Source organism: Anser cygnoides, chromosome 12 (assembly GCF_040182565.1).
Source record: "Anser cygnoides isolate HZ-2024a breed goose chromosome 12, Taihu_goose_T2T_genome, whole genome shotgun sequence".
Lineage (NCBI taxonomy): Eukaryota > Metazoa > Chordata > Aves > Anseriformes > Anatidae > Anser > Anser cygnoides.
Window position 1 is genome coordinate 1,877,494 of NC_089884.1, and position 26,710 is coordinate 1,904,203.

The window sequence follows — 26,710 nt, forward strand, 5'->3', positions numbered from 1 at the left end:
GGTTGGGGAAGGGGAGGGGAGGAGGTGGGGACGGTTTTGGGGGGGGTGCCAGCAGGAGGGAGCCGCGCATCCACCCCGTGCTATTTGCAGCCCAGCCCTGCTAAATCAGGCCCCCACCTGTCCCGGCGGCAGGGGAAAGAATCCCACACCCCAAAATAGCCGCGTGCCTTCCCCTTGCCCATGGAAAATGCTTATACATCCTGGGGGTGGGGGGGGGCGGGGGCTGCTTGGACCCCGGGATGGCCCCCGCTGCGCCTGCCAGCACCCATGGGTGCCAGCGGGGAGCCCCCGCTGTGACAGCAAAGGGGTTCCCCAAATGTCCCCACTATGGGGAAGGGGGATGCTGCCCCCTCAGTCCCCAGTGGGTTTTTTTTTGGGGGGGGGGACCCCCAGCAGCAGGGCTGTCCCCACGGTGTCACCCACGTGCCAGGCGTGTGCCTGCCGTCACCTCCGGGCACGGGGACGTGCGGGATGTTTTCCACTGCGAGCGATCGGCCGGGGGACAAAAATACCCTCGGGAGGGTGGGGGGGACACCGGTGGGGCCCAGCTGGGGGATACTGGGGCTCCCGCTGCTTGCCAGCCCTATGGGGTGGGGTGCTGGGGGCACTGGGGGCACTGGGAGCGCTGGAGGAGTTCTAGGACATTGAGGCACTGGTGGATTGGGAGCACTGGGGGCCGTGGAGGTGCTGTAGGAACTGGGAGCGCTGGGATGCTGGGAGCACTGGGGGCCCTGAAAGCTCTGGGAACATTGGCATATTGGGTGTACTGGGAGTACTGGGGTGGTGCTGGGGTAAGTAGGAGCACTGGGGGCACTGGGAGCACTGGAATAACTGGGAGTGGTGGTGCATGGAGGTACTAGGCAATGGGGATACTGGGAGCACTGGAGCGTGGATGCACTGGGAGCACCTGGAGTAACACTGAAGAAGCGGGGTGTAGGAGTACAGGGGGCACAGAGCACACTGGGAGCACTGGGGACTGGTTGGACTGGGAGTACTGGGAGTACAGCAAACTGGGAACACTGGTGCTGATACTGGGGTATAGGGATGGGGCACAGGCGGCACTGGGGTATGGCACACTGGGGGCGCTGGGACAGTGTCACTGGGAGGCGCTGGGAGCACCCGGAAATGGTCACTGGTCGCACTGGTGGCACAGGCCGCAGACACAGCCGCACCCCGCATGCGCGCCGCCCTCCCGGCCCTAAGATGGCGCCGCCCTCTCCCCGTGGCTTCATGCCGTCAGGGGGCGGGGATGGGCGGGTCGGAGGCGGGGCCTCTCCGTGGTCCGATCGCTGCCATTGGTCGGCCGGGCCCGGCCGCTGCGGCTGCAGCCAATGGCGGGCGGGGCTGCCACGCGCGAGCGGCGGTGGGCGGGGCGGCGCGGTGCCGGGCGCGGGGCTCGGAGCGCGGCGGGATGGCGGAGGAGCGGGGCCCGGCGGTGGTCACCTGCACGGCGCCCGTCAACATCGCCGTCATCAAGTACTGTGAGTGCGGGGCGGGGGGGCCGTGCCGAGCCGTGCCGAGCCGTGTTGTGCCGTGCCGAGCCGTGCTGTGCTATATTAGGCAGTATAGCACGCTGTGCCAAGCCGTGCCGAGCCGTGCCAAGCCGTGCTGTGCTATATCAGGCAGTATAGCACACTGTGCCAAGCCGTGCCGAGCCGTGCCAAGCCGTGCCGAGCCGTGCTGTGCTATATTATGCAGTATAGCACGCTGTGCCGAGCCGTGCCGAGCCGTGCCAAGCCGTGCCGAGCCGTGCCAAGCCGTGCCGAGCCGTGCCAAGCTGTGCTGTGCTATATTATGCAGTATAACACACTGTGCCAAGCCGTGCCGAGCCGTGCCAAGCCGTGCCGAGCCGTGCCGAGCCGTGCTGTGCTATATCAGGCAGTATAGCATGCTGTGCCGAGCCGTGCCGAGCCGTGCTGTGCTATATCAGGCAGTATAGCATGCTGTGCCGAGCCGTGCCGAGCCGTGCCATGCCGTGTTGTGCCATACCAGGCAGTATGGCAAGCTGTGCTGAGCCGTGCTGTGCCGTGCCAAGTGGTGCTGAGCCGTGCTGTGCTGTGTTGTGCCATACCGGGCAGTACGGTGTGCCGTGCCGAGCCGTTCTGTGCCGTGCTACGCTGTGCAATGCCAAACCAAGCCATACCAAGCCACTGCAAGTAGTGCCATGCCATGCAGTGCCACGCTGTGCAATGCCAAGCTGTACCGTACCAAGCCGTACCATGCCACGCCAAGCAGCGCCACGCTGTGCCGAGCTGTGCCGTGCCATGCTGAGCAGTGCCACGCTGTGCAATGCCATGCCGTGCCGTACCAAGCTGTGCCGTGCCATGCTAAGTACAGTGCCACGCTGTGCGATGTCAAGCTATACCATACCAAGCCATGCCATACCAAGCTGTACCATACCGTACCAAGCCATACCGTGCCATGCCAAGCTGTGCCATACCATGCCACGCCAAGCTGAGCGGTACCAAGCCGTGCCGTTCCACACCGTGCCACCTCCACCTCTCTTACAGGGGGCAAGCGCGACACCGACCTGATCCTGCCCATCAACTCGTCCCTCAGCGTCACGCTGCACCAGGACCAGGTTGGTGCGGGGCCGCGTCCCCACCCCCAGCACCGGGGGGCCGCTGCCCCCAAAACCCCCGCAGCGGGGCTGGGCCGGCCCCCCTGGCTCAGCCCCGTCCCGCACAGCTGAGGACCACCACCACGGCCGCCGCCAGCCGGGACTTCACCGAGGACCGGCTGTGGCTGAACGGGGAGGAGGTGGACGCGGCGCAGCCCCGGCTGCAGGCCTGCCTGCGGGAGGGTGAGTATTTGGGGAGGGGGGCACGGAGGGACGTCCTTGTGCCCCCCCCCTCACCCTTCCCACCCTGTCACCTCACAGTGCGGCGCCTGGCCCGCAAACGCCGCGGTGACGAGGACGCGTCCCCGCTGAACCTCTCCTACAAAGTCCACGTCGCCTCCGAGAACAACTTCCCCACCGCCGCCGGGCTGGCGTCCTCGGCCGCCGGCTACGCCTGCCTGGGTGGGTGAGCGGGGACAACGCCGCCGCCCCGTCCCCTTGCCGTGCCCGGGGAGGGGACAGCGGGGACGGCACGGCGTCCCTGCTGACCCTCCCCACATCCCCGCAGTGTCGGCGCTGGCGCGGCTGTACGGCGTGGAGGGCGAGCTGTCGGAGGTGGCGCGGCGCGGCTCGGGCAGCGCCTGCCGCAGCATGCTGGGGGGCTTCGTGCAGTGGCACCGCGGCGAGCGGCCGGACGGCAGGGACAGCGTGGCGCAGCAGCTGGCCCCCGAGACGCACTGGCCGGAGCTGCGCGTCCTCATCCTGGTGGTGAGGGGGTTGGTTTTGGGGACCTGGGGGGGGGGTGCCGCGCGGGGCTGGCACCTGCCCCCTCCCACCCGCCGTGGGGTGCCCGTGGCTCATGGTCCCCGTCCCCGCGCAGGTCAGCGGGGAGAAGAAGGCGGTGGGCAGCACGGCGGGGATGCAGAGCAGCGTGGACACCAGCCCCTTGCTGAAGGTAGGGGGCGGAAGGGCTCAGCCAAGGGGCTCAGGGTTGGGGGATTCGGGTCCCAAGGGGGGGCCGCGTGTCCCCGAGGTGACCGCGCTGTGCCCCCAGTACCGCGCGGAGGCGGTGGTGCCGGAGCGGCTGTCCCGCATGGCGCGGCACATCCAGGAGCGGGACTTCGAGGGGTTCGGGCAGCTCACCATGCAGGACAGCAACCAGTTCCACGCCACCTGCCTCGACACCTTCCCCCCCATCTTCTACCTCAACGACGTCTCGCGGGCCATCATCGCCCTGGCGCACCGCTACAACGCCCACCACGGCCGCACCAAGGTACGGGGCGGACCCGGGGGTCCCGGCACGGCGCGGCGGTGCTGACCGCGTCCCTACCGGCCCCGAGGGTCCCATCCTGGCCACTGACCTCGTCCCTGCCCCGGGGCAGGTGGCCTACACCTTCGACGCCGGCCCCAACGCCGTCATCTTCGCGCTGGAGGACACGGTGGACGAGTTCGTGGCGGTGGTGAGGCGCAGCTTCCCGCCCGCCTCCAACGGGGACCGGTAAGGGTCACCCCCCCCCCCCCGAAAACCTCCATCACCGGTACCGGGACCGGGCCGGGGGCTGGCGACGAGCCCCCCCGCCCCGCCGCGGTGCTGAGCGCCGGCCGTGCCGCAGGTTCCTGCGGGGGCTGCCGGTGGGCACGGCGGCGCTGCCGGAGGAGCTGGCGGCGGCCGTGGTGGCGGAGCCGGTGCCGGGAGCCGTGCGGTACATCCTGCACACCAAGGTACGGGCAGGACGGGGGGGGGGGGGGCAGGACCCCAGCCCCGTTATGGGGACCCCCCCCCGCCGTCCCGGTGCCCGCCTCGCCCCCTGATGCCCCCCCCCCGTTGTCCCCACAGCCCGGCCCCGGCCCCCAGCTCCTGCGGGACCCCGACCAGCACCTCCTGGGCGCGGACGGGCTGCCCCGACGCACGGCCTGAGCACCGGCGGGGGGGGGGACACCGGTGACACCCATGGGGGGGCACCCCCCGCTGGGGACCCCCGCCATGGGGGGGGGGAGGGGGCGTAGAGCCCCTCCGGGACCTGATTTTGACCCTTTTTGAGCAAATAGAGCGTTGTGGGCTGCAGCCGTGTCGGTGTGCGCTGCTGGGGGGCGCTCGGGACGCGACCCCCCCCCCCCCCCGTGGTCCCCAGGGACCCCCAGTGGGGTCCTGGGGGGGGGGGGGGAGGACACAAGGGGCGGGGCCTATCGGCAGGGGGCGTGGCCTATCGGTAGGGGGCGTGGCTTATGGGAAAGGGGCGTGGCCTATCGGAAAGGGGCGTGGCCTAACGGTAGGGGCGTGGCTTATGGGAAAGGGGCGTGGCTTATGGGAAAGGGGCGTGGCCTATCGGAAAGGGGCATGGCCTAACGGTAGGGGCGTGGCCTATCGGTAGAGGCGTGGTCTATCGGTAGGGGACGTGGCCTATCAGCAGGGGCGTGGCTTATGGGAAAGGGGCGTGGCATAACGGTAGGGGCGTGGCCTATCGGTAGGGGGCGTGGCTTATGGGAAAGGGGCGTGGCCTATCGGTAGAGGCGTGGCCTATCGGTAGGGGGCGTGGCCTATCAGCAGGGGCGTGGCTTATGGGAAAGGGGCGTGGCATAACGGTAGGGGCGTGGCCTATCGGCAGGGGCGTGGCTTATGGGAAAGGGGCGTGGCCTATCGGTTGATGCGTGGCATATCGGTAGGGGCGTGGCCTATCGGTAGGGGGCGTGGCTTATGGGAAAGGGGCGTGGCCTATTGGCAAAGGGGCGTGGCCTATCGGTAGGGGGCGTGGCTTATGGGAAAGGGGCGTGGCCTATTGGCAAAGGGGCGTGGCCTATCGGTAGTGGCGTGGCTTATGGGAAAGGGGCGTGGCCTATCGGTAGGGGCGTGGCCTATCGGTAGGGGGCGTGGTTTATAGGAAAGGGGCGTGGCCTATCGGTAGAGGCGTGGCCTATCGGCAGGGGCGTGGCTTATGGGAAAGGGGCGTGTCCTATTGGCAAAGGGGCGTGGCCTATCGGTAGGGGCGTGGCTTATGGGAAAGGGGCGTGGTTTGTGTGTAAGGGGCGGGGTTTGTGGCGGGGGGGGCGCGGTTTAGGGCCGGGGCTCGGTCCCATCGCGGTGCCGCCGCCTTCCGCGTCCCGGGGCCGAGCCGAGCCGAGCCGGGCCGGGCCGTGCCGAGCCGGGCCATGGGGCAGATCGAGTGGGCGATGTGGGCCAACGAGCAGGCGCTGGCGGCCGGGCTCAGTGAGTGCGGGGGGGGGGGCTGCGGGGGTGGGCAGGGGGCTGCGGGGGGGGGGGGGGGGGTTGGGGGGGCAGGAGGGGGCTGCGGGGCGCGGATCCCCCACGCGGGGACCCCGGGGACCCCCCCCCCGTTGTCCCCCTGTGTGTGTCCCCACGGTCCGTATCGGGCCGTGACCCCCCCGTTTCGGCCCAGCCGTGTCTGGGGATGGAGGAAGTGAGAAGCAGCGGGGACGCGGAAGCGCGGGCGGGGAGCGTGGCACCCGTGGGGGGGGGGGCACACGGGGAGGGTGGCACCCAGGGAGCGTGTCACCCGTGGGGGGGTGTCACCCGTGGGGGGGTGTCACCGTGGGAGTGGGTCACCCGTGGAGCAGCGTGTCACCCCGGGGGGGGGGGGGGGCTCACCCCGCGGTGCCCCCAGGGCTGGGGTCTCGGAGCTGGAGGCGGCAGCGCAGCCCCCAGGGTCCCCAGGCGCTGTCCCCCAGCCCCGGTTCTGCCAGGGTGGGGGGGGGGCTCCAAAATGTCCCCCCCAACCCCAATCCCCTCGTCCCACAGCCCCCCCAGTTCCCTGCCCTGAATCCGGGGGGTCCCCACGCACAGCGTCACCCCGGCGTCCCCCTCCACGGGTCCCCGGGCTGGGGGGGGGGACACACACACACACACGTATCACCTTGTGGGCTGGGGGGGCCACCGGTGTCCCCACCGTCCCCCGGTGTCCCCGCAGTCATGCTGACCGGCGGCATCGTGGCGGTGGCGGGGCAGTTCAAGGGCTGGTACTTCGCCGTGTACGCCATGTATCCTTCCTGGCGGGGGGGGGGACAGCGGGGAGACCCCTGCCCCGATTCGGGACCCCGGGAGGTGGACGGGGAGGGGGGGGGGGCATACACACCTTCCCTGCCCCCGGCTTTGGGCCCAAATCTCTCCGTTCCTGCCCCTTTTCCCACGGGGGCTGCGCCCGGGGGGACTGATCCTGACCCACCGAGCACCGCTTTTCCTTGACCCCCGCCCCCCCCCCCCCCCCCACCCCACCAGCGCTGCAGGCGTCTTCGTCTGCCTGCTTGAGTACCCCCGCAGCAAGCGCAAGAAGGGCTCCACCATGGAGCGCTGGTAAGTGACCCCCCCCCCCGCAGCCACCCGGGGGATTTGGGGACAGGGGGTCCCTTGGGGCTGAGGGGGGGGGGGTCCCGTCCCTTCTGACCCCCCCAGCATCCCCCCCGCAGCGGCCAGAAGTACATGACGGCGGTGGTGAAGGTGTTCGGGCCCCTCACGAGGAATTATTACGTCCGAGCCGTCCTGCACGCTGCGTAAGTGGGGGTGTGGGGTCGGGGATGGGGTGTAGCCCCCCCCGAGCCCCTCTCCCGAGCCCCCCCTGTGCTTCCAGGCTCGCCGTCCCCGCCGGCTTCCTCCTCTCCACCATCCTGGGCACCGTCTGCCTGGGCATCGCGAGCGGCATCTACCTGCTGGTGAGCGCGGAGCTGCTTCAAGGGGGGGGGATTTGGGGGGGCTGAGGGGGCCCGGCTGGAGGAGGGGGCTCCCCCCTGACCCCCCCACCCCAACCTTGGCTTCGCAGGCGGCGGTGCGCGGCGAGGAGTGGAGACCCATCGAGCAGAAGCCCCGGGAGCGGCCGCACGTGGGGGACACCATCAAGCAGCCCCCCAGCAACCCCCCGCCCCGGCCCCCCGCCGACGCACGCAGGAAGCAGCCGGCGGAAGAGGGGGGCCAGGTGAACCCCATCCCCGTGGAGGCCGAGTAACGCCTCGGGGGGGGCGGCTTCTGCTGCTTGTGGCCCCCCTTTCCACCCATCCCCGCTTCCCTGCTGCGCCCTGGGGGCAACGGGGTGCCTGGGGGGGGGGGTCCCCAAATCACCAGGGGGTGCTCAGCTCCCCGTGGCCCCCCCGGTGCTCCCCAAATCTCTGGGGGATGTTCAGGTCCTGATGGCCCCCCCGGTGCTCCCCGTATCCCCATGGAAGCCCCAGCTCCCCCCCCCCCCGGCCACGCAGCCCCCATGGGGGCCGCCCACGGCTCACGCAGCTCCGCTCGCTGCGCCGGCTCCCGCCTCGGTTTCGTTTTTAACGTTTTTCCGATCGCTTTTTTGCAATAAAAGCACCAAAAGGCCCCGGATCCTGCCTGCGTCCGGCTCCCTGGTGCCCTGGGTGTGAGCTTGGGGAGGGGGGGGTGGGCTCGGTGCCCAAATCTTCCATGGCTCCAGCTGGGGGGGGGTGGCAGGCATGGTGACACCTTTTCCCCGGGGGGGGTCCGTGCGTTGCAGCTGCACCTCGTGCCCCAGAGAAGTCCCCAGAGCCCTGTGGGACCGCCCCCAGCAGGGAAATGGGGGCCATGAAGGAGGTCTGGGTGTATCTTGGGGGGGGGGGACAAGGGACAAGGGACACCCGTGTCCATCCTCTGCTTGGGGGGGGGACGGCCAAATCCTTCCTGGCTTTGGGCACCAGCGGCTGCTCCGGGGGAATCCCCAGCCCTGGCAGCCAGCCCACGGCACCCATGGGTGCTGGCAGGGTGCGTGGGGCGGCCCCAGCAGGTGGCGCTGAGCCCGTGGGTGCCCGGGGGCTGAGCCATGGGAAAGGAGTGGGTGGCGGGGTGCTGCGGGTGCCGGGGGGGGGGGGGTCCCTGCGGTGCTGGGCGCTATGGGGCTGAGAGATGCCCCAAAACTGAGCACCCGTTGCGCAGCTGGCGGTGGGGGCACCCGTGCACGTCCTCCAACCCTGCACCAATAATTTTGCAACCCCCCCCCCCCCCACGTCACCCCAGACGGAGACAAAGCAAGCGGCGTGCCACGGAGGGTCAGGATTTATTTTCAGGCTGCACGGTGCCAACGTTAAATAGCACACAGAGGACACAATAAATAGCTCTACGGGGGAATAAATAACCAGCGAGCGCCCGGGGAGCGCTCGCAGGGTCTGCAGCGACAACTCGGGCATCGGGGGGGTGATGCTGGACCCCGGGGCCACTGCCTTTTTTTTGGGGGGGGTGGGGGGGGGGGGGTTCAGCAATAAATATGGGTTTAAAAAAAAAAAAAAAAAAAAAAGCCCCCAGCAGGCGTCGGTGGCCCCTGGTCTTGGGGCAGGGCTCATAAATAACTCATAAATAAAAAGGTGGTGGTTTGGGGCGGGGGGGGGGGGGGGTGGGGGGTGCTCTAGAACAAGCACGGCGGGGGGGAGCGGTGACATGGTCACGCTACGGGGCTCCACGGGAGCGGGAGGGGAGGGTCAGCGCCCGGTGCGGGGCAGGACGCACGTGCAGCCCACGGGCACCTTGATGTAGTCCACCTCGAAGGTGACGAGGCCGGGGCCGGAGGGGCGCGGGCAGGGCTTGCGCCGCAGCACCATCATGGTCTGGTGGATGGCCACCGAGTTGAGCGACGTGGTCTCCCGGCCCGTCTTCACATCCACGCAGCCGTCGCAGAGGCACTCGGCGAAGGCCAGCTTGCGGGGGTAGCGGTTCTCATCCTCGTCGATGCTGCGGGCACGGGGGCACCGTGAGCATCCCGCCACGTTCCCCCCTACCCCAGCACCGCGCCGGTGACCACCCCGCGGTGGGATTTCCCCCCTTCCCACCCCATTTTTCTCCCCCGAGCACCCACCGGTAGCGCCACGGGGAGATGGAGCGCTCGTTGGGCTCGCTGCGGAGCCCGGCGCGGAGCTGCAGCGCGGGGCAGGCGCGCTCGCGGTGGTGCCGTCGGCGGCGTCGGCGTCGGGCTTCGTCCTGCAGGCGCTCCAGCTGCGGCACCAGCTGCACCGGCACGTAGTGGTCCCAGCGCAGGCTGCGGCTGACGAAGTGCGCGGGGGCCTCGCCGTCCTGCAGCTCGCCCGCGCTGTAGCAGTGCACGTGGGGATGGTGCGGGTGGGCACCGGGGCGCCGCAGGCAGCGGCACAGCGCCAGGGCGCTCAGCAGAGCCAGGGCTCCGAGCCAGCCCTGCCGGAGAGACGCGGGTCAGGAGGCAGCCCCCGCGCCCAGCGCCCACCCGTCAGCGCCCTACAGACCCCCCCCGCGTCCTCCCCAAGGGAGGCTTTGGGGTGAGCTCGCAGCCACACGGCTGCTCTGGGGGCTCCCACGGGTATGAGTGTGCACACGCACACACAGATACCAGCACACCCCAGGTCCCCCAAAGCACCGGCACGCCGCATGTGCGCACACCAGCTCACCAAGATGTGGGGATGCTCACACAAAGAACAGCAGCCCATGCAGGCGTGTGTGTGTGTGTGTGTGTGTGTACAGTCCCAGCTCACAGCCGTACCCCAAAATTGCCCTTCCACGTGCACAGACACATGCAGAAGCACCGGCACCGAGACGTGCACGTGTGGCTGTGTGAGCACTTGACTATATATATATATATACACACACACAAAAAACCAGCTTAAGTGTGTAGAAGCACGCACACCTAATCCTACAGCATACCCAGCCACATATACAGAGCTCCTGCCCCTCTCAGCACCCCCACCAGCACAAAAAAAACCCCACTTTTTCTATATGTATAAGTACATAAATAAATATATATAATTAAATATGTACATAATTTAAATATATATATATGTGTAGTGTGTGTGTATATGTATACACACATATATGCACATACAGTGGCACCAGCACTGTGTGTGTGAGCGCCACACGTGCTGGTGCCACTGTATGTGCGTGTGTGTATATATATACATATACATGTATGTATATATATATACATATATATACATGTATATATGTATATACATATACATATACATGTGTGTATATATATACACACACACTACACATATATATTTAAATTATGTACATATTTAATTATATATATTTAGTGGCTCTCACACACAACATTTTTTATATATTTTTTTATATATATATAAAAAATGTATATGTATTATATGTCTATGTGTAGCTGTCATACCCACACACACCATTTGATATGTAACACACACACACACGCACTCAGCTGGTGCCAGCACATCCATGCAGAGGCGCACACACACACACGTGCGCCCAGTGCACGTCCCCTCCACGCATCCAGCACCAGCTGCGCTCCGAGCAGCGCACCGGCACACGTGCCAGCCTACATGCACATGTGTGTGCAACACACGCGCACACACTCATCCCCAGCTACCCCTCCACCCCCCCCCCAGTCACTATAGAAGAGCAGCAGCCCATCCCCACGCAGCAGCCGCCAGCCCCACGTGTGCACGGGGGGCACCCACGCACACCCACGCACACCCACGCACCTCCCGCCCCCCCCGGGGCGGCCGAGCCCTGCCTCGCACACCTCCGTTACCCCCCCCCACGCCGTCCTCAAAGCGCTTCCCACGCCCACGCCCGTGCCCCCTCGCGCGCCCCTGGGGTTACCATGGGTGGGAGCGGGACGGGAGGCGCGGCGGGCACCCTGCGAGCTGCAGCTGAGTGGCGACGCCGCCGCCGCCGCCGCCTTTATATAGGGCTCGGGCAGGTGATGTGCACACACCTGGAAACTCCAGCTCTGGCTGCCTTCCTCCTCCCCGCGGGCCGCCGCACTTCCTTCTCGGCCCGGCGTGTCCCAGCCCTGCTCCTGGGGGGGCCCCGGAAATCGCTTGCCGAAACCTCCCCCCCCCAAGGATGGGGTTGGTGTATTGGGGGGGGGGGGATCTAGGGGTGCGCGGAGGTGTCGGGATGGGGAGGTAAAAGGGAGAGGGGTGAAGCCCGGTTTGGGTGGCTTGGTGTCATGGTGCTGATGGGCACAGCAGCGGCGTGGAGCATCGCAGGGCTGGGACATCCAGGTCCCAGGGGGTTTGGGGTGGCGGTGGCCCGGCCGGGCACCTGGGGGCATCCGCACGGATGGTCCCCAGCCACTGCCCCCCGCCCCACGACCCTCCTGGGACCCACGGGGAAGCAGAAGGCACCCTAATGATGGGACAGTCCCCGTGCCCCGTGCTGTCACAGCCCTGGCCCCATTGCGTAAGCCCGGCGGTGATATCACCGTCACGTTCCCGGGGCTGCCACAAACCCCGAGCAGAAATCCCGAATTGGGCAACCCTGGAAAGGGCTCAAGGGCTGCGGCTCCCCGGGGCGCCCGGCGGAGAGGGCTCAGGCACGGCGGGGTCAGAAGAGGTGGCTCAGGGATGAGCGGAGGGGGTTTTCCCTGCTCCGTGCGGCTCCGTAGGGGGGAGGCAGCGAGGGGAAGCCCCCCCCGGGGCGCCGCAAGGAGCCCCTCGCACCCCATTTTGCTGCAGAAGCACGGGGAGCAGGGTTGGGGGTCCCTGCCCGCCACCGAGGGGCTTCCACGGGCCGTGTGTCCTGTTAGAGCAGCATTGCACCGGTCCGAACCCCTTTTGGTGTGCTAAGGACGAGGCTCGGCGCCCAGCCCCTGTCCCCGCAGCACCCCAGGAAGCAGCCTTGTGCCGCTGCAAACCAGACCGAGCGACCTGGCACCGGGCACCGCGGTTTTTTTCTCCCGGAGATGGAACCTGCAGGCGTTCGGCAGCGACGTGCTGGAGGGCCACCAGCCCCGAGCGGGCAGGGACGAGGCACACAGGGCCTCGGGGGGCAGCGTGACAGCAGGGACCCCAAAAGCCACCCCCAGAGGGTCTGGATGAGGGGTACCCCCCCCTTCGCTGCGTGAAACCAGCACCAGCAGGGGACGCAGGGCTTTGCAGCAGGGACTTGGCCTCACTGATGCTGAACACTGGTGGCGGCGCGGAGGCCCCGTGGCACTGGGGGGGGGTAAAAATGGCACTGGGGGGTTTACACGGGGAATAAAAACCACAGAGCCTGGAACCAGGGATGGGGACAGGTCCCTTAAGGCAAGGGAGAGGGAAGAGGGGCATGCAGAGGACAGCGGAGAAAGGAAGAAATGGTTATCAAAATACTTTATTTCAGGGAATATCCCTCAAAAAAAAAAAAAGGAAAAAAAAAAAAAGGAAGAAGGACCCTCCTTGTTAGACAGACATCCCACAACAGCTTCAGGGCTCCTTTTAAATCAACTAAAACAATCCGCTGCTTAAAATAAAAGACAGGTCATTTTCCCAATCAGACTTCAGTCAAGAATATATATATATTTTTGTTCCTGGTGGAGGAGGGCAGGGGAGAAGGTGATGTTGCCAGTAGTTCACAGCAGTTTTCGGCTCTCTCGTTACACAGTATATAGAACTGCATTGCTGAAGACACTCAACACACAGCAGGGCTAACTAGGAGAATACAACTCAAGGCTAGCAAAGAGGAGAAAGTGAAGAGAGAGAAAGAGAGAGAGAGAGGAAGTAGTGAGAGCATCCGACAGGGCTGGAGTCCTCTGTGCATAATTTACATGGAAAAGGGGGGCGGTGGCCCCCGTCCTGGTGCTGGCTCGGGCTGCCCGGCCCCACTGGGGAGCAGGAGCGCGCGGTCGCAGCTGACAAACTTCGTGTTTTTTTTTGTTTTTTTCTTTGTTTTTTTTTTTGGGAGGGGGTGTTTTTTGTTTTTTTGTTTTTTAAAAAGAATCGCAGCCAAAATAAGACAGAACTGCAAAATCCCAAAGTGGCTGCTTTTACACTATTTATAAAAACATGAACAGTCACTAAAGGGGCACGGCCCACTATACTTTCCCAGGGATTTTGGCCCGCTTGCGAGCAATGGCATCTTCCACTGCCTTGAGCTGCTTCAGGAGCTCCTCCCGTCGCGACAGGGTGCTGGACTTGCCCGCCTTGGCGCCCGTGGGGCCGGGCTCGGACGCTTTGCCCGGTACGCTCGTGACTTTGCTGGAGCTCTTGGACTGAGGCGAGAGCTGGCGCTTCCTGGCAGGGAGGAAAAAAAAAAGGCACGGGGCGGTGAGGAAGGCTGCAGGCACGACGGGGACAAACCCAGTGGAGAGAATCACCCCGAGCACGGGCGGAAGGAACAGGTTTGAGATGAGAGGAGTCACTTTGGTAAACCGTCTGAGGCAGTGGAAGCCCAGCTGCCCCCGGGGGAACCCTGAAATTTAAGCTCAGCGCCTCGGCCGCTGCGACGGGGTGTGCCAAACCCAGCAGGCGACACTGCCGACGGCAGCAGGCAGGAGAGGGTCAAAAGCGAGGAGGCGGTCAGCACCGTGAGCCCGGGAAGGCTGAGGTTCCTCTTCAGCTCTAGAAAACAGGACCTCGGGGCCAGCAGCACGGGGCTGTGGCGGCTGGGGCTAGGCTTTGGTTTGGGAAGACACTGACACACAGGAACGGAGGCTCGCTCACGCCCCAGGCTGGGCAGAGGGGATGAGATGAGTCCTGCCGGCCAGGGAAGGCAGGGGTGCAGGACAGGGCTGCACCCGTTTGCTCGCGTTGATCCTCGGAGCTGAGAAATGCAAAGCGGCGCCGGCTGGCTACGGGCACCGAGGCCCGAGGAAGCTTTAGGTGTGCCGCACAAGGTGCTCCACAACCCGCTAGCCAAAGGGCTCGGAGCGGCGCGCAGCCCAACGCCCCTGGAGCCACACATCCAGTTCTGCAATGGGACGTTCCCAGCACCGGCAGCAGGCGCAGGCTGCCAAGAAATGGGCCGTGAGCTGGTCAGCTGGCACCAGGGGGGACGGGAGGCACGAAGGCAGCGCCAGGCACCGCCTAGAGGCACGCGGGGGCCACGTTTCAACGTCAGCAGCACGCTGAGCAGCTCAGGGTACGAAGGAAGGGAACTGGGCACCCGAGGCAGGGGGAGCTGGGCAGCAGGGGCTGCAGTTTCCCTCTCCCTAGCACCACACGCTCGCACCTAACCCACTTGGCTCCGCTTGCCGGAACCGACCTCAGGAAACCCCCCCCGGGGCGCCGGCTCCTTCCTGAGCAGGAACAGCTCAGCGGTGGCTCCTGCGCGAACCCCTGAGCGCCTCTGGCTCCCGGCCAAGGAGCTTCGCGTCCTTCCTCTCCCTGCGCCTCCACGGCAACTGGAAACTCTCCGGTCAGAGTCTCAAAGCTGCCCCAAGAGGAGGAAGCGAACAACTGGGGAAACGGGAAGCAGCACGAGCGCTTCTCCGGCACGTGTAGGTCATCAGAAGCGCTCACCTTCCCCGTGAGAGCCTCAGCCCACCCAGGAAAGGCTGAAGGAGGGCACAGGGCTCTGCTCTTCTCCGCAGGGCTGTTACTTTAGGGGGATGAGGGCCTCCGCTTCGGCTCTGCTGCCCCAGCTTTGTCCCTGAGACCCCCAGGAGCGCAAGCGCGCACTGACCTGTCTGCCTGCGCAGGAGATGGTTTCGTGTTCTGGCCCCTCTGCCGCTCCTGCTTGGGTGAAGAGGCTCTCCCGGCTGCCTTCCTGTCACGAGAGCCTACCGGGGAAATAAAAGGTGAGATGTTCTTGCTCGTCACCGAGGTCGTTACCTGCCCACCGTGCCGCCTCGGCGCGGACCACGCGGGTGCTCCATTATCTGTGGGCAGCTGATGCAGTTTGCGGGCACGAAGGCACCCAAGGCAGCTGACAGGGTGCACTTCGCTTAACAAGCGCTGCGTGAGCACAGCTCAGCCTGCTCCTGGAGCCGGCGTCACCCCGAGTTCGTTCAGCAGAGGCTGGAGGGAGCTGCCGCATCAGAGCCGTGCGGGCTCGTGGGCGGTGAGAAGGCAGCGGGGGGCCCTGCTTAGCTGCAACGGGTTTCCAGCCGCTGATATCCCGGAGCATGGAGCGGGAGCTACACCTGGAAGGCAGCCTGCGTGCCCCCGGGGCTGTCCTGAGCCCCGAGCACCAGCCAAGCCGCACGCCCTGCTACCAGGACAGTAATTCCCGGGGTGCTGATCTCGCTTTCATCACTGCTCCGGAGAGCAAAGGTGCCCAATGGCCCAGCGCACCGCCCGCTGCCCGCGTTCGTTAGGTCAGTGCTCTGCTCTCGACACCGCGAGACGGGCAGCGCTGCAGATTTGATCGCAGCAAGGTTACAGAAGAGGGACGTGAGACTCAGCACGGACACCGGCAGCTCTGTGCGGCGGTTCTTGAGCACAGGCTGGTGCCTCTTGCTCGGTCCCAATTCCATCGAGCGTACTCTCGCCGCTGCGAGGTGAGGCCGAATTGCTGCTGGGGCTCGTGTCCCATTTGCCACTGTTTAGAAGTGTTTTATAGTATACAGACAACAAATCAAGTGTGTAATTACAGCTACATCTATAAAATGAGCACCGTTTGCTAGATCAACCCGTTCGATTGTCTGCAGCCCAGCAGCAGTTGCGAACTAGGTCCCAGTGAACTTCAACCTCACCCAGTTCCTCTCCAATGCTGCAGTGGTTGAATGCAAGCAGAATTTTTTCTGGCGAGCACCCAGAGTCAACAAGATACACCTACAGCCGAGACAACAGGGAAAACAACATCACGTGGCGATGCTGGCACGGGATGCCAAAAACAGAGGCACCTCTGGCCATCGGCTTCCCCCCCCCCCTTGTTTTTCAGCTGTGACAGCAGAGGCTGGAGCATCACGTTCAGGGCCCTCTCAGCGCAGCGTGCTGGCTTGGTTTTCCAAGTGCTAATAACTACTGCTGAGGACCCGGACACAGGAGAACACTTGGAAAGCCTGCGCCTTTCTAATCACACAGGGCAGATCAGATTGTGTCACACGCAAGTGGGGAAATCGGCTCATTTCGCAGGCTGGATGACCTAGCCAAGTACTGCACCCATCCTGGAGCCTTGGCAGCCCGTGCTCCCTTTCTAAGCACTGCCAGAAGCCTTATCAGGAGCCTGAGATCCCGCTGCGATACACAGGAACACGAGGCGAAGCCCCTGTGAATTCAACAGCCGCATCCAGTGCCACGACAAGAGACGGGGCGGCCTTCCTGGGAAGGACGGATGCGTACCTGAGGTGGAGGTGAGAGCGCCGTGACTTCAAAGCGAGGGCTTCTCTGTTTTTTTTTTTTTGTTTTGTTTCTTTTTTGTTTTTTTTTGCAGTGGAGGTGCACAGACACGGCGGAGCCGCGGCGCTGGCAAGGCGCACCACAAGACAGCTAGGCACAGCCAGGCTCGGCCTGCCCGGGGCTGACCTCACCTCGCTTACTTCACAGCCAGCCCGCAGCGTCTCATCGCCACCACGGTTTCGCAGCACGATGGCTGAGACGCCCGTGGATCCGGTGGCGATCGCTCACTCCAAGGCTTTGCTTGCAGCAAACCCCTCCAGCAAGGGGGCTCCTGCAGCGGAGACTTTTAGGGGACGTTTGCCACCCGACCCGGGGTGCTCGAGGGCTGCCCCCGGTGGCAGGGCAGGAACCCCGCCGGGGCCAAAACCCCACCCCGCCGGCCGATGTCTCACCTCTGTCGGGTGACAGGTTCGCCCGTTTGGCTGCTGGAGAGGTCGGCCTGTCTTTGTCTGCCGGCTCGTATCTCTTCCTGCTTCCTTTGTCAGCTGCCTGAATGGAATTAAGCAGACAACGGAGCTGAGTGGCCACTTCCCTCCGGGGAGGGAAGCGAACAGATTATTTCCTGCGACGGGTGCCCGCGGGGCGCTGGCTCGCTGATGCAAACGCATCTCCTGTTAAACTCCCGGTGCATTCCGGTCCCCGCCATCCCCGGCACCGTGTAATTCCCCTGCCACCACACAATTCCCCTGCCACTGCAAGGGAGCAGCGACAGCCTCTGGCGGCCGGGCCGTGCAGCGGGGCCGACGCCGCGCTGCGTGTCGTGGCTATTTTAATTCCTGCCAGGAACAGGAGGAGAGCAGCACTTCGGGGAGTCTTTTTCAGCAGCACCAAGGATAGCAAATGTCAACGAGGCTTGGGGAGCTGCGCCTCGGTCCAGCACCGGCTGTGCCAGCCCGCAGTTAGGTGTAATTGCACGCTCCTCCCCGCGGAGCACGCTTCACAGACCCGATAAAGGCGCCTCGCGTCACAGCACAGGGAAGTAGGGAAAACTGCGGCCTCAGATTGCAACGGGAAATTCAGACCGTCAGAAAAAAAAAAACCACAAAAAAAAACATTAACACAATAAAACCAGGAACCTGGCCATGTGACGGGAGCCAACACCCTGCTCCGGCACAGAACCCCACGAGGTCAAACTCTCGCCTGATCTGGATTGAGTCTGCGCTGAAGCTGGGCATCGGGCCCCGTTGTAAGCGCTGGGGAGAGCACCGGGCTCGCCGCGGGTGGCAGGCTCCTTTACGCCACTTTTACCCCCTGCCTCAGCTAATGACCTGTCAGCAGCTGGCTCTGGATCAGGCCAGGGGGAGGACAGCTCACTCGGAAGCGTGCGCGGAGCATGCCGTCGGCGGGCAAGGCCCCGCACATGCCTCCGTCTGGCTGCCTGGGATGCAGCCTTCGAGAAAAGAAAGCCGGGAACAGCCCTTGAAGCTGCAGCAGGAATGTGCCCCAGGGGAGCCGCCAACACAGTCCCAAGCCGAAGCCACCGCAGGGTGTGTGCTGCCAGACAGGTTTCTGTGCGCCGCCTCTCCAGCCCCAGCTGCAGCAGCTACCCGCCCGAGCTCATCCCGACAGCACGGAGCCTGCAGCTCCCCTTCTGCCTGAGCCTGCAGCCCCAGCGCGGCCCCGTCCGCTCCTCGGACCCCCGGGGCAGAGGGAATGGCACCCCCCGCTCCTCTCACCTTATTCAGGAGCGTCAGTTTGATCTCCTTGTGAGCGCTGAAGCCCCCCTGCTGAGCCTGGGGGGCTGCGGGCTGCTGGGGCTGCAGGAGCTGCTGGGATTTGCTCCCCTGCGCGGGCTTGGCCGATTTCAGGAGCTGAGCAGACGCGTCCCGTTTCCGCTTCTCCTCTTTAGCGCTGTCTTCTTTTTTTGACTTTCCTGTTGGAAGCAGAGCGCAGACATGTGGCTTGCGACCAATTCCTTTCGCCTGCCTGCAGGGCGAGCGGGTGCTCCTCCGAGCACTGAAAAAGCCCACACCAGCTGCCGTGGCGTGTGGCCCCAAGGTCAGAAGGTCCAGGAAACCATAATTTCCGCAAAGAACACTTAGCATAAAAGACAAAGAACAAACGGCTCTCGCCGCCACCTCTGCTACAGCCTAAAAGGGACAGAGGAATTACAACCTGAGACTGGAGTCATCCAGTTTTTATATATATTTATTTATATATACATAAAGCGCCTATATCACCATCACCTTGCAATGGTGAAAGAGAACAAAAATGAGGGAGCACCAGGCAGAACTCCTGGGCAGGAAAAGGCATCTTTACACCACAGACACGGGGATGTGAACGTGTGTTTGCTCCACAGCCTCCCTTTTCCGTGGTCTCACCTGACTCTGCCAGACACTTGTGCCCTGCTCCCTGATTCTCCTGGCGCCTACAGCATCATCAAGCAAGCTGCATGCAGATCTCTGCCCCCCCCCCCCCTTTCCCCAGTACCCCTTAGAGATGAAAATACCAAACCAGGTACCTCTACCTTTCTTCTGCTGCGCCGGGGTTGGGGATCGGGAGCTGGCTGAGGACACGGGGCTGGCCAGGTCCGCGTACATGTCTTCGGAGTCAGCGCTGCGCACGGAGCTGCTGCTGGAGGAGGCACTAGAGACAGAAGAAACGCTGCTCACGCTCAGGGACCTGGAAAGAGCCAACAACCCGTTACAGTCGCAAACGCAACAGGAACCAGGCAGCGATGCGACAGACAGCTGTGTTTTAATTCCCCCAGTGTACCAGAAGAGAGCGGCTGGGGTGGCAGAAAGCTCCTAAGGCGGGCAACATCCAGGGAAAAGACAAAGGATGCGCCTCCTGGGGCGCAGACAGTATGAAAATCCTGAACGTGTTGAAGTCTAGAAAGTGCTGTTTATTTATAAACAGGATTAAGGCAACACTCGAGCAGGTCACTGTTACCCCAGGTAAACAAAAAGTGAAAGCAGGGTGTGCGCTGCCACGTACATGTCAGCGTTATGGCTCAGGTCAAGGGTTTCCTGGCAGTGCTTTTGCTGTACGAGTTTATTCACAGACCTCGAGTCCTACAGCCCAAATCTCCTGCCCGGCTCCCCAGGGTACAGGAGAGCCTGGCTGCCTATTGGGAAGAGGCACACGCTGCCAGGAGCGGTAATGACAGGGAAGGAAGCCTCTAAGATGGCTATCTTCTAATGGATTCACAACATTAAAACTATCAGACAGTCATATTAATTTAAGAAAGGCTTTCTACTTAGGAGCACGCCAGACAAAAAAAGCAGGGCTAGGCCAAAAACAGGTGGATTTCCCTTCGGGGCCCTTGTCTCCCCCACAGCCTTGCCCCAAATCCCAGCCAGCTGGGACCCGGCTTGCACGGCTCCCAGCACCGCGCAGGACCAGCTGTATCCTAACCGTGTGAATATTTACGCAGCCTCTCGAGCAGGTTCTGCAGGCCGCACCGACTTCTGCACCCCAGCAGCTGCTGGCGAGATCCAGGCTCGCTCAGTGAAAGCCGGGCTGCGCACAGCTGCAGGGGGTGCAGCAGCTGCGACGCGGACCTGGAGCAAGCTGCCAAGTTGCTACCCACGGGTACCCAAGACAGGGCTAAATTCTGGGAGAAAGCCTCACTGAAGGCCACAACAGTGACTGGATGAGCCAGAAAATCCTTTGGGAAAGCTCCTGGCTACACAACTGTGACAGCAAACCTGGTTTGGGTACAGGCTAATTCCTAAATTCCCTCCTCGGCCACACGCCCACAACAGCAGGCGGCACGGCCCGGTGCCGCGCGAGCAACACCTGCGGTGAAGGTTTTCACATCCTCTCCCCTGGAGCCCTCGCACAGCCGAGCGCTCTCCGAACCTCTTGCATCACCTGCCCGATCTGACGAACGTGCCAAGCACGCGGTAAACAAGCTGGCATTTCTGTAAAATAATGCGGATATTGAACCTGGGAGTTTCACGGGGTTCACACGTGGGAATTAACAATGGTCGGAGCTAAACCCTGTTTTATCCACCGGCTTTAGGTGATAGGTCTGCTTCTAAATCCGTGCTTTACCGCTGGGAAGCTTTGCGTTTCAAGGCTGCTTGGGAAGTTTTGGGGATTCCAGTCGATGAACAGATGCAAAAAATCTGCAGGAAGGACTTGAAAGGGGTTCACTTCACAACTCCTTACTGGAGGGAATTAGCTGTTTACAAATCTCACAGATTAACAGCCTTGTAACTACCCACTTGGGGCTAAACACAAAGGGAACTGGTCGTGCAACTTCACCAGCAAAGTAAAAATATCATTAGCTGGGCCTTTTAGGTCTCTTCTGACCTACCTCTCCGGGCAGGCCAAGCACCTTCCCTAAGGACATTCGGTAACTGGAGGCAGCAGAGGCTTAGAACAGCAAAACTCCCCAGCCCTAAACTGTTACTTGTAAATTAATTTATGGGGTGTTGGTTCCCCCCCCCCAGCAAGACAAAATGTTAAGACTTGGCCATCAGGAGAAGGGGTTTGGCCATAATTTAGGTAAACGCGGACAGTTCAGCACCCAGGACCAATTACTTCCTTGGATAAGCCACGAGGCCTCTACCAACACAGCAGTACCGTGATTTGGGATGTGGGATTCATAACCCCACACGAAGGGACAATCCCGCTCCATGTCCTAGCTATCTGCAGCCGCTGATACTTGAAGCTGCGAGCGCTTTCATTGCGAGAAACCGAACAATTACAATTAGTTATCAGCCCCTGCTGCTTCAGCAAAGGTTACGGAGGGGCAAGGCTGTACCTGGACTTCCTGGACCCAGACGCGGAGTGGGAGACTGAGGCAGACGACGATCTGGAATGAGATCTGGAGAGAGACCGAGACAAGGACCTAGATCGGGAACTGGAACCGCTGTAGCTGCTGGCACTGCCGCTGATGCTGCCGCTGATAGTCCGCCTGCAACACAGCAAACGACATCCTCACCCCGCTGCGCTCGGCGGTGAAATGGGGTTAGAAGGAACCGTTTAGGGACGGTTCCCACTGGTGTCCTGACCCGTCTGAAAGAATGGCGCTCTGCAAATGTAATCGGTTCAGATGTTGTTCTCAGCATTGTCTTCCCAATCTCTTTTCTGGAGAGCAGATATTTTATGCAAGACTGAATAATGCTCATCAGAGGCAGACAAAGAGGGAGCTGAAGGCTCCTCAGTCCCCTGGTGATGCCAGGAGCAAATGCTTCCTACAAAGAAAAATTGCTGTTTTGGGACTACCTTGTATTTCAGGCTCTGTAAATAACCATACTTGTTTTTTGAGTAACACACCAGTACCAGCACAGATAGAGCTGTCTTGTCATTTGTGCAGCAAGGAGAGCACCGGGCAGTGGAGGTGGTGTGGGTACAAGCAAGAAAAAAACAAACCAAGGCTGGAATAAAAATACAAGGGAAAGTCACTTAAGGCATCCACGACGATTAACTAGTTTAAGTGAAACAAAGTAGAACTGAAGGAGTTTCTATGGAAAAGAAATTGTAACTGCTCAGCCCCAGGCCTTTTCTTCAGCTACTGGGAAGAAAAAGGAGAGGTAATCCCATGCAAAATTAAGAATCTACTCCGGACGCTTCCAAAAACTTGAACAGAAAACAGATTTACAGCTACCTGCAAAATACACTGATAAGAACTACCATCCAGTGGTCCACGAAAACCAACGTATGCTTTACTGCAGGCACAAAACATCCTCAGACTCCTCACGTGCCCATAATAAGGGCATATGTATTACATTTGGGCTGCATTTTACTTCGTGTCCCCCGAACTGCTGCTTCCACAGACTAGGCAACCAGGCAGCACACTGCTATTTCACATCTTGCGATGTGAGAAGGACGCACGAAGAGTTTCAGCTGTGTTTAGCTGACTCAGAGTCCCTCCAAGAACAGGCAACGCTACCTGCATCTGCTCTGTAACGCTTCTAAATACAGAATAATGGCTGAAGCCCAATAAACACATTTACATCCAGACAAGTGCTCCTTGTCTGCAAACTATCAGGAGACGCTCTCATTTCAAATGCAAAGGAAGGAGAAAGAGACAACGAAAACAATCAGAGGACAGACAGAACAAGTCTCCTGAAACGCTCAGACTAGTCGCACAGGATGAAGCCAGGAAGAGAAGCAGGGCAGGGGAGCCAGCAAGCTGCACGCTGGGCTCCGAGCACATCGTGGAGCTCCTCGTCTCCTCCAGCTGCACTGCTGGAGGCCGATGAGCCAGCTCCTGGACCACACAGAAGAAATAAACACCTCCTGCATCCTAGCATGTGTAAACAGGGCCCAAATCCTGACCCGCCAGCACGTCCGATCTGTTCTCCGGACCAAACGCACCTTTGCCTCCTCGCTGCTCAGCCTCCCCAAGCAGCTGCTCCAAAACAGGCCTTTTTTTTGCACTGCAGACGCTGCTTTTTGGTACATTTAATGCATTCCACCTACTCCATCACCCAGCCAGCCCTTTAGGGACAGGAGCCATTTGCTGTGGCAAGTCACTGGTGTTCACCCTCCAAACCCCCCCCTTCTCTTCCCACTTCCTTCCTGCCCCAGGAAAAAGACATCTTGAATATCAAGAGTCCTTGGAACTGGTACTCTAGAGAGAAACCCAGGGTTTGCTCCATCTTCCAAACCTCACTCCACCCCACGGCTTTCTTACCTCCTGGGTGGAGTCCTTGTCTGACGTTCCTTCCTTCTTGCCTCTCTATTATCCCCTGGTTTGGCTGGCTCTGGTGCAGCTGTTGTAATTTTAGCGAGCGGCTGAGGGACTGGAAGGGCGGCTAGTTTCTTCACAGATTTTTCACTGCAAAGATCAAAATTTTCATGGGCACGATCAAATCCAGCAGATTACAGAAAACAGGCATTTCCAAAAGCGATAAAACACACTCGTACTTGGTGCTGACCAAACAGATGCAATTACTGTAGCTACAGACACTCGGAAAAGAAAGCTTATTTCACCAAACCACTCTTAAACAACACGGGTTCACTGAACGGCATTTGTTTCCACTATTCTAAACCAAGTCACCTTTCCAGAGACAAGTTCCTATAAACAGCCAATTTTTGATATGTTTTCTACTCGCAAATCAGCTCATGAAGTAGACTGTGCAGAATCACTGCTGTTTCTAAGCCATTTGAGCCTACACTTCTTTATCCAAAACGCATCTACCTACTTAAAATCTGTCAGTCGGGCCTCAAAATCAAACTGCACGCCGTTTATGCAGAAAACGACCTCTCTCCTCACTCAGATTTGCAAGGTGCAAAGGAGTACACGTGTGCAGACGTCCCTTTGACCTGTCCCTTGCTTGCCTTACCCTGCAGAACAGCGGATGGGTGACCACTACGCAATGTTCTTGTGACTTTATACGGCACCTACCACGTGAGATGGGAATTACTGTGGAGCTGCTCACTTCTGGGCTCAGAGCACTCCAAGTTCTAGTCTCCTGGCCGGTTACTGCTCAGCATTCCCTGCAGTGATGTCACACCTGCTATTAACCGGGGAGGAGGCGGCTGTCTGCATACTAAAATAGAGACTGTTAATTCCGCCTCTCGTGTTTAAGAATATCTGGATTCATCCCCTGCAGAGCATGCGATTAAGCACACGCGATGTTACGTGGCTAAACCAATCCCCGTGCTGGTGCAGGCTGCTGGCTGGAGCTGTGTGTTACCAAACCAGCACCGCAATGCACACTGGAAGGGTGTAAAAACATTGCTGCAGGCACGGAGCGTGTCCTTAAAGGGTTGACCCCTCTGAGTTAAGAGGAAAAAAAAAAAAAGCAGGTCAAGAAGGTACAAGAAGCCTGGCAAGGGCTATTGTCCCATATTCTGGAGAATTCAGGGGGATTCCCATGGTGTAATTCATTTGCAGGTCACCTTAAAAACGGTGACATCACTATGGTGTTGTGACACCCTCCAACGGATCCATAACTTGCTGTGTATTACAGGGGTTTGTGAAACAGCAACTTCAAGTATTTAAAAGAGCAGAGGCATAATCTGCTGAACAAACAGTCTCACAGCTCCAATGCTGTTTTGATTTGTGTCCAATATTAAGAGCAGAGGAGTCTGAACCACTTTGCTATTCTAAGGCTGTGTATTAACTAAAGCTACGGTAGATGAATGAATTAAACTTTCGCATAGATCCTACATAAGCATATCTGCACACACACAATGTTCAAATAGCAAATTGTGCGTGTACATACAATTCTTAAGGATACCTGCACAGTTTAACTTGGTTTTAATAAGAGAGAGTGCCATCATTTAATCAGCCATGCAAAGCTGAACGCCATTCTACGGAGGTCACGTTTTGCATCTTCCATTTCTTCCTTAAACCGTCAAGCAGGTCAGAAGGGTCTGACACAGGTCAGGAATTAGGCTGCCGTTTGGAGGCTTTTCTGGGCTGCGTTATCGAAACAGACACAAAGCCTTACCCTTTACCAGGGGGTGGTAATAACTCCCCTTTAGCCTTCAGAAGCGGCTTGTGTGGAGATGGTGTTGGGGAAGGAGATGGTGAAGATGAGAAAGACCGTGACCTAGAAAGGAACGAGAGATCATTCAGCTCAGTCTTTGGGGCTGCAGAAGGCTTTCGGTCTCCTTAGCAGTGCTTCAAGCCCACAACTCCCTCCCTCGGCTGGTGACTGCATTTGAGGAACTAGTCCCAGTGAGTCTGAGCTTATCCTAGTTTCATATCTGGACTCTGCTCAGAACAACAAGTTGTGTCACCAGACTGGTGGTAGAAGTAGAAAACAAAAGGAAAAAAATACGGCTGGCTGCAAGGAAGAGCCACCCTCAGATATTCCACACCAATACCCGGAGACTTTCTCCATATTCTATCCTTGGGGGAAATACGTCTAAAGAATAGTTAGCAGGATTTTGACTTGCAAGTCCAGCATGATTTGCTTCAGCTGAGGCTGGAACAGGGTGGCTGGGGAATGTCAGCCTGCTCCGCTAGAAAAGCTTAGGTGCTTGCGTCTAGAACAATTCCCGCCCGAGTCTCTCCTAGAGAAACCACCTCTGCAAATGAAGCCATGCGCTCTCATCAGCTGTGTGATCCGCTCTGGCTCTGTGCATTTCAGCCCTTAAGAAGTGTCTCCTATCTAGGGAGCCAGTTCTCCTACTATGCATATTCCAGACTTGGGAAACTGTCTGCAGGGGCAAGGAAGTGGCAGAGTTATAAACATGCCTGCGTTTAATCAGCATGGGACACAGGATTGTTACTTTGAAGTGTCGAGTCTATCACAAGACAAAACCGCATGGACTGCTTTAGTAAAGAAATGTGATTTGCCTCTTTAAATAGAAATCCCAGTGCGATAGAAAAGAGATGCCAATAGCTTCTTCCAATCATAAAATGCAAATGACGGAAACGTTAATCTCAGCCAGGCTCCTACAACTGCTCGTTTACCACAAGTATGGGAAACAGCCCAGCCACAGCAGCAGCGTACACGTGGGTGGGAGTGCTGGGGAGAGGAGCGGGTGGCTGACATCGACTTCATTCAGCGACCGAAACAACACGCTGCCTTGCAGTCTGTCGTATTCAGCTCACACAGGAAAGTATTTCAAATATTTTCTCTCAAGAGCTGGCTATTTGCTTTTAAGTAGCACCAAAAGTAGCTGCTAGCAAGTGCTTGGGACATAGCGCACCGTTACTTGCGAATGCAAAGAGCCATTACCTGGACCTGCTGCCTGAGAAAGAGCTGTGTCGCGACGAGCGGCTAGAGTAAGAGCTGTAGGACGACGATCTGGAACGAGATCGGGAGGAACCTGACCCAGAATAGGTGGACGACCGAGAAGAGGACCTGCAAAAGAAGTATTTAAATTCAGTGCCTCTCGAGAAGTCCTGGGAGACCAAGGTACACTCTTCCCACGTTCTCAAATACTGCTCCAAAAATTGCCCACCCTCTCCACAAAGGACTGTCAGGACTACAGCCTTCCCTCAGTCCCCACCCCACCTTTTCTTTTAGACATGATTCTGTTGCTGCTAGAGCCCTCTGTGTCCTTGAACTTTACATCCTTCCCTTTAGCTAATGACTTTCCATCCCTTTTTGAGAGCTCCTTCCACACAATTTTACTTCTTTTCACTAGGCAATCCTCCTGCTAGGCTGGGTCACGTATGTAGGAGAAAACAGGAAAATCAAAGGTGCAGTGATTCCAGTGAGAAAAGCGATCTTCTGCAGGAGGGCTTTGCTTTATGAGATCCATATCTTCAATTCGCCGTGTTCCTCATTCCTCTCTGATATG

At 60.3% G+C, this 26,710-nt stretch overlaps 4 protein-coding genes across 15 annotated transcripts in view; 2 read left to right on the forward strand and 2 right to left on the reverse strand.

The window, feature by feature from the left end:
* Positions 1-1,325: 1,325 nt before the first annotated feature.
* On the forward strand, positions 1,326-4,625 carry MVD (mevalonate diphosphate decarboxylase). The gene is made up of 10 exons (XM_067004219.1): positions 1,326-1,481; positions 2,511-2,581; positions 2,689-2,803; positions 2,882-3,022; positions 3,129-3,328; positions 3,441-3,515; positions 3,615-3,833; positions 3,943-4,058; positions 4,174-4,282; positions 4,398-4,625. Exons 1-10 carry the CDS (start codon positions 1,412-1,414, stop codon positions 4,476-4,478), a joined length of 1,197 nt encoding a protein of 398 aa, XP_066860320.1. The 5' UTR covers positions 1,326-1,411; the 3' UTR covers positions 4,479-4,625.
* Positions 4,626-5,585: 960 nt separating this feature from the next.
* CYBA (cytochrome b-245 alpha chain) lies at positions 5,586-7,880 on the forward strand. Its single transcript, XM_067004224.1, has 6 exons — positions 5,586-5,765; positions 6,484-6,553; positions 6,792-6,866; positions 6,980-7,063; positions 7,141-7,222; positions 7,330-7,880. The coding sequence occupies exons 1-6, from the start codon at positions 5,708-5,710 to the stop codon at positions 7,510-7,512; spliced, it is 552 nt and encodes a 183-aa protein (XP_066860325.1). The 5' UTR covers positions 5,586-5,707; the 3' UTR covers positions 7,513-7,880.
* A 1,011-nt stretch (positions 7,881-8,891) lies between these two features.
* On the reverse strand, positions 8,892-11,815 carry IL17C (interleukin 17C). Its single transcript, XM_048075046.2, has 3 exons — positions 11,103-11,815; positions 9,358-9,689; positions 8,892-9,233 (listed from the first exon to the last, which is right to left on the reverse strand). The coding sequence occupies exons 1-3, from the start codon at positions 11,103-11,105 to the stop codon at positions 8,984-8,986; spliced, it is 585 nt and encodes a 194-aa protein (XP_047931003.2). The 5' UTR covers positions 11,106-11,815; the 3' UTR covers positions 8,892-8,983.
* Positions 11,816-12,764: 949 nt separating this feature from the next.
* ZC3H18 (zinc finger CCCH-type containing 18) overlaps positions 12,765-26,710 on the reverse strand; it is a 44,082-nt gene continuing 30,136 nt past the window's right edge. For 8 of the 12 annotated variants that reach the window (XM_067004258.1, XM_067004256.1, XM_067004254.1 and 5 more), the window contains 9 exons: positions 26,143-26,268; positions 24,904-25,005; positions 23,139-23,282; positions 21,261-21,413; positions 19,008-19,168; positions 18,223-18,419; positions 16,939-17,035; positions 14,889-14,985; positions 12,765-13,498 (listed from right to left, as the gene is read on the reverse strand). In XM_067004258.1, coding sequence (XP_066860359.1) covers positions 13,300-13,498; positions 14,889-14,985; positions 16,939-17,035; positions 18,223-18,419; positions 19,008-19,168; positions 21,261-21,413; positions 23,139-23,282; positions 24,904-25,005; positions 26,143-26,268 — 1,276 coding nt within the window. In that variant the 3' untranslated portion in view covers positions 12,765-13,299. The remainder of the gene's footprint in view (positions 13,499-14,888; positions 14,986-16,938; positions 17,036-18,222; positions 18,420-19,007; positions 19,169-21,260; positions 21,414-23,138; positions 23,283-24,903; positions 25,006-26,142; positions 26,269-26,710) is intronic. The other 4 variants (XM_067004253.1, XM_067004251.1, XM_067004257.1 and 1 more) reach the window with 3 other exon arrangements.

Coding starts and splice junctions, on each gene's coding strand:
- MVD (XM_067004219.1), top strand. CDS start 1,412: ATGGCGGAGGAGCGGGGCCCGGCGGTGGTCACCTGCACGGCGCCCGTC. Junction 2,804..2,881: donor GCAGGCCTGCCTGCGGGAGG/GTGAGTATTTGG, acceptor GTCACCTCACAG/TGCGGCGCCTGGCCCGCAAA. Junction 3,834..3,942: donor CCCACCACGGCCGCACCAAG/GTACGGGGCGGA, acceptor GCCCCGGGGCAG/GTGGCCTACACCTTCGACGC.
- IL17C (XM_048075046.2), bottom strand. Junction 9,234..9,357: donor ATCTCCCCGTGGCGCTACCG/GTGGGTGCTCGG, acceptor CCGTGCCCGCAG/CATCGACGAGGATGAGAACC.
- CYBA (XM_067004224.1), top strand. CDS start 5,708: ATGGGGCAGATCGAGTGGGCGATGTGGGCCAACGAGCAGGCGCTGGCG. Junction 5,766..6,483: donor GGCGCTGGCGGCCGGGCTCA/GTGAGTGCGGGG, acceptor GTGTCCCCGCAG/TCATGCTGACCGGCGGCATC. Junction 7,223..7,329: donor CGAGCGGCATCTACCTGCTG/GTGAGCGCGGAG, acceptor TTGGCTTCGCAG/GCGGCGGTGCGCGGCGAGGA.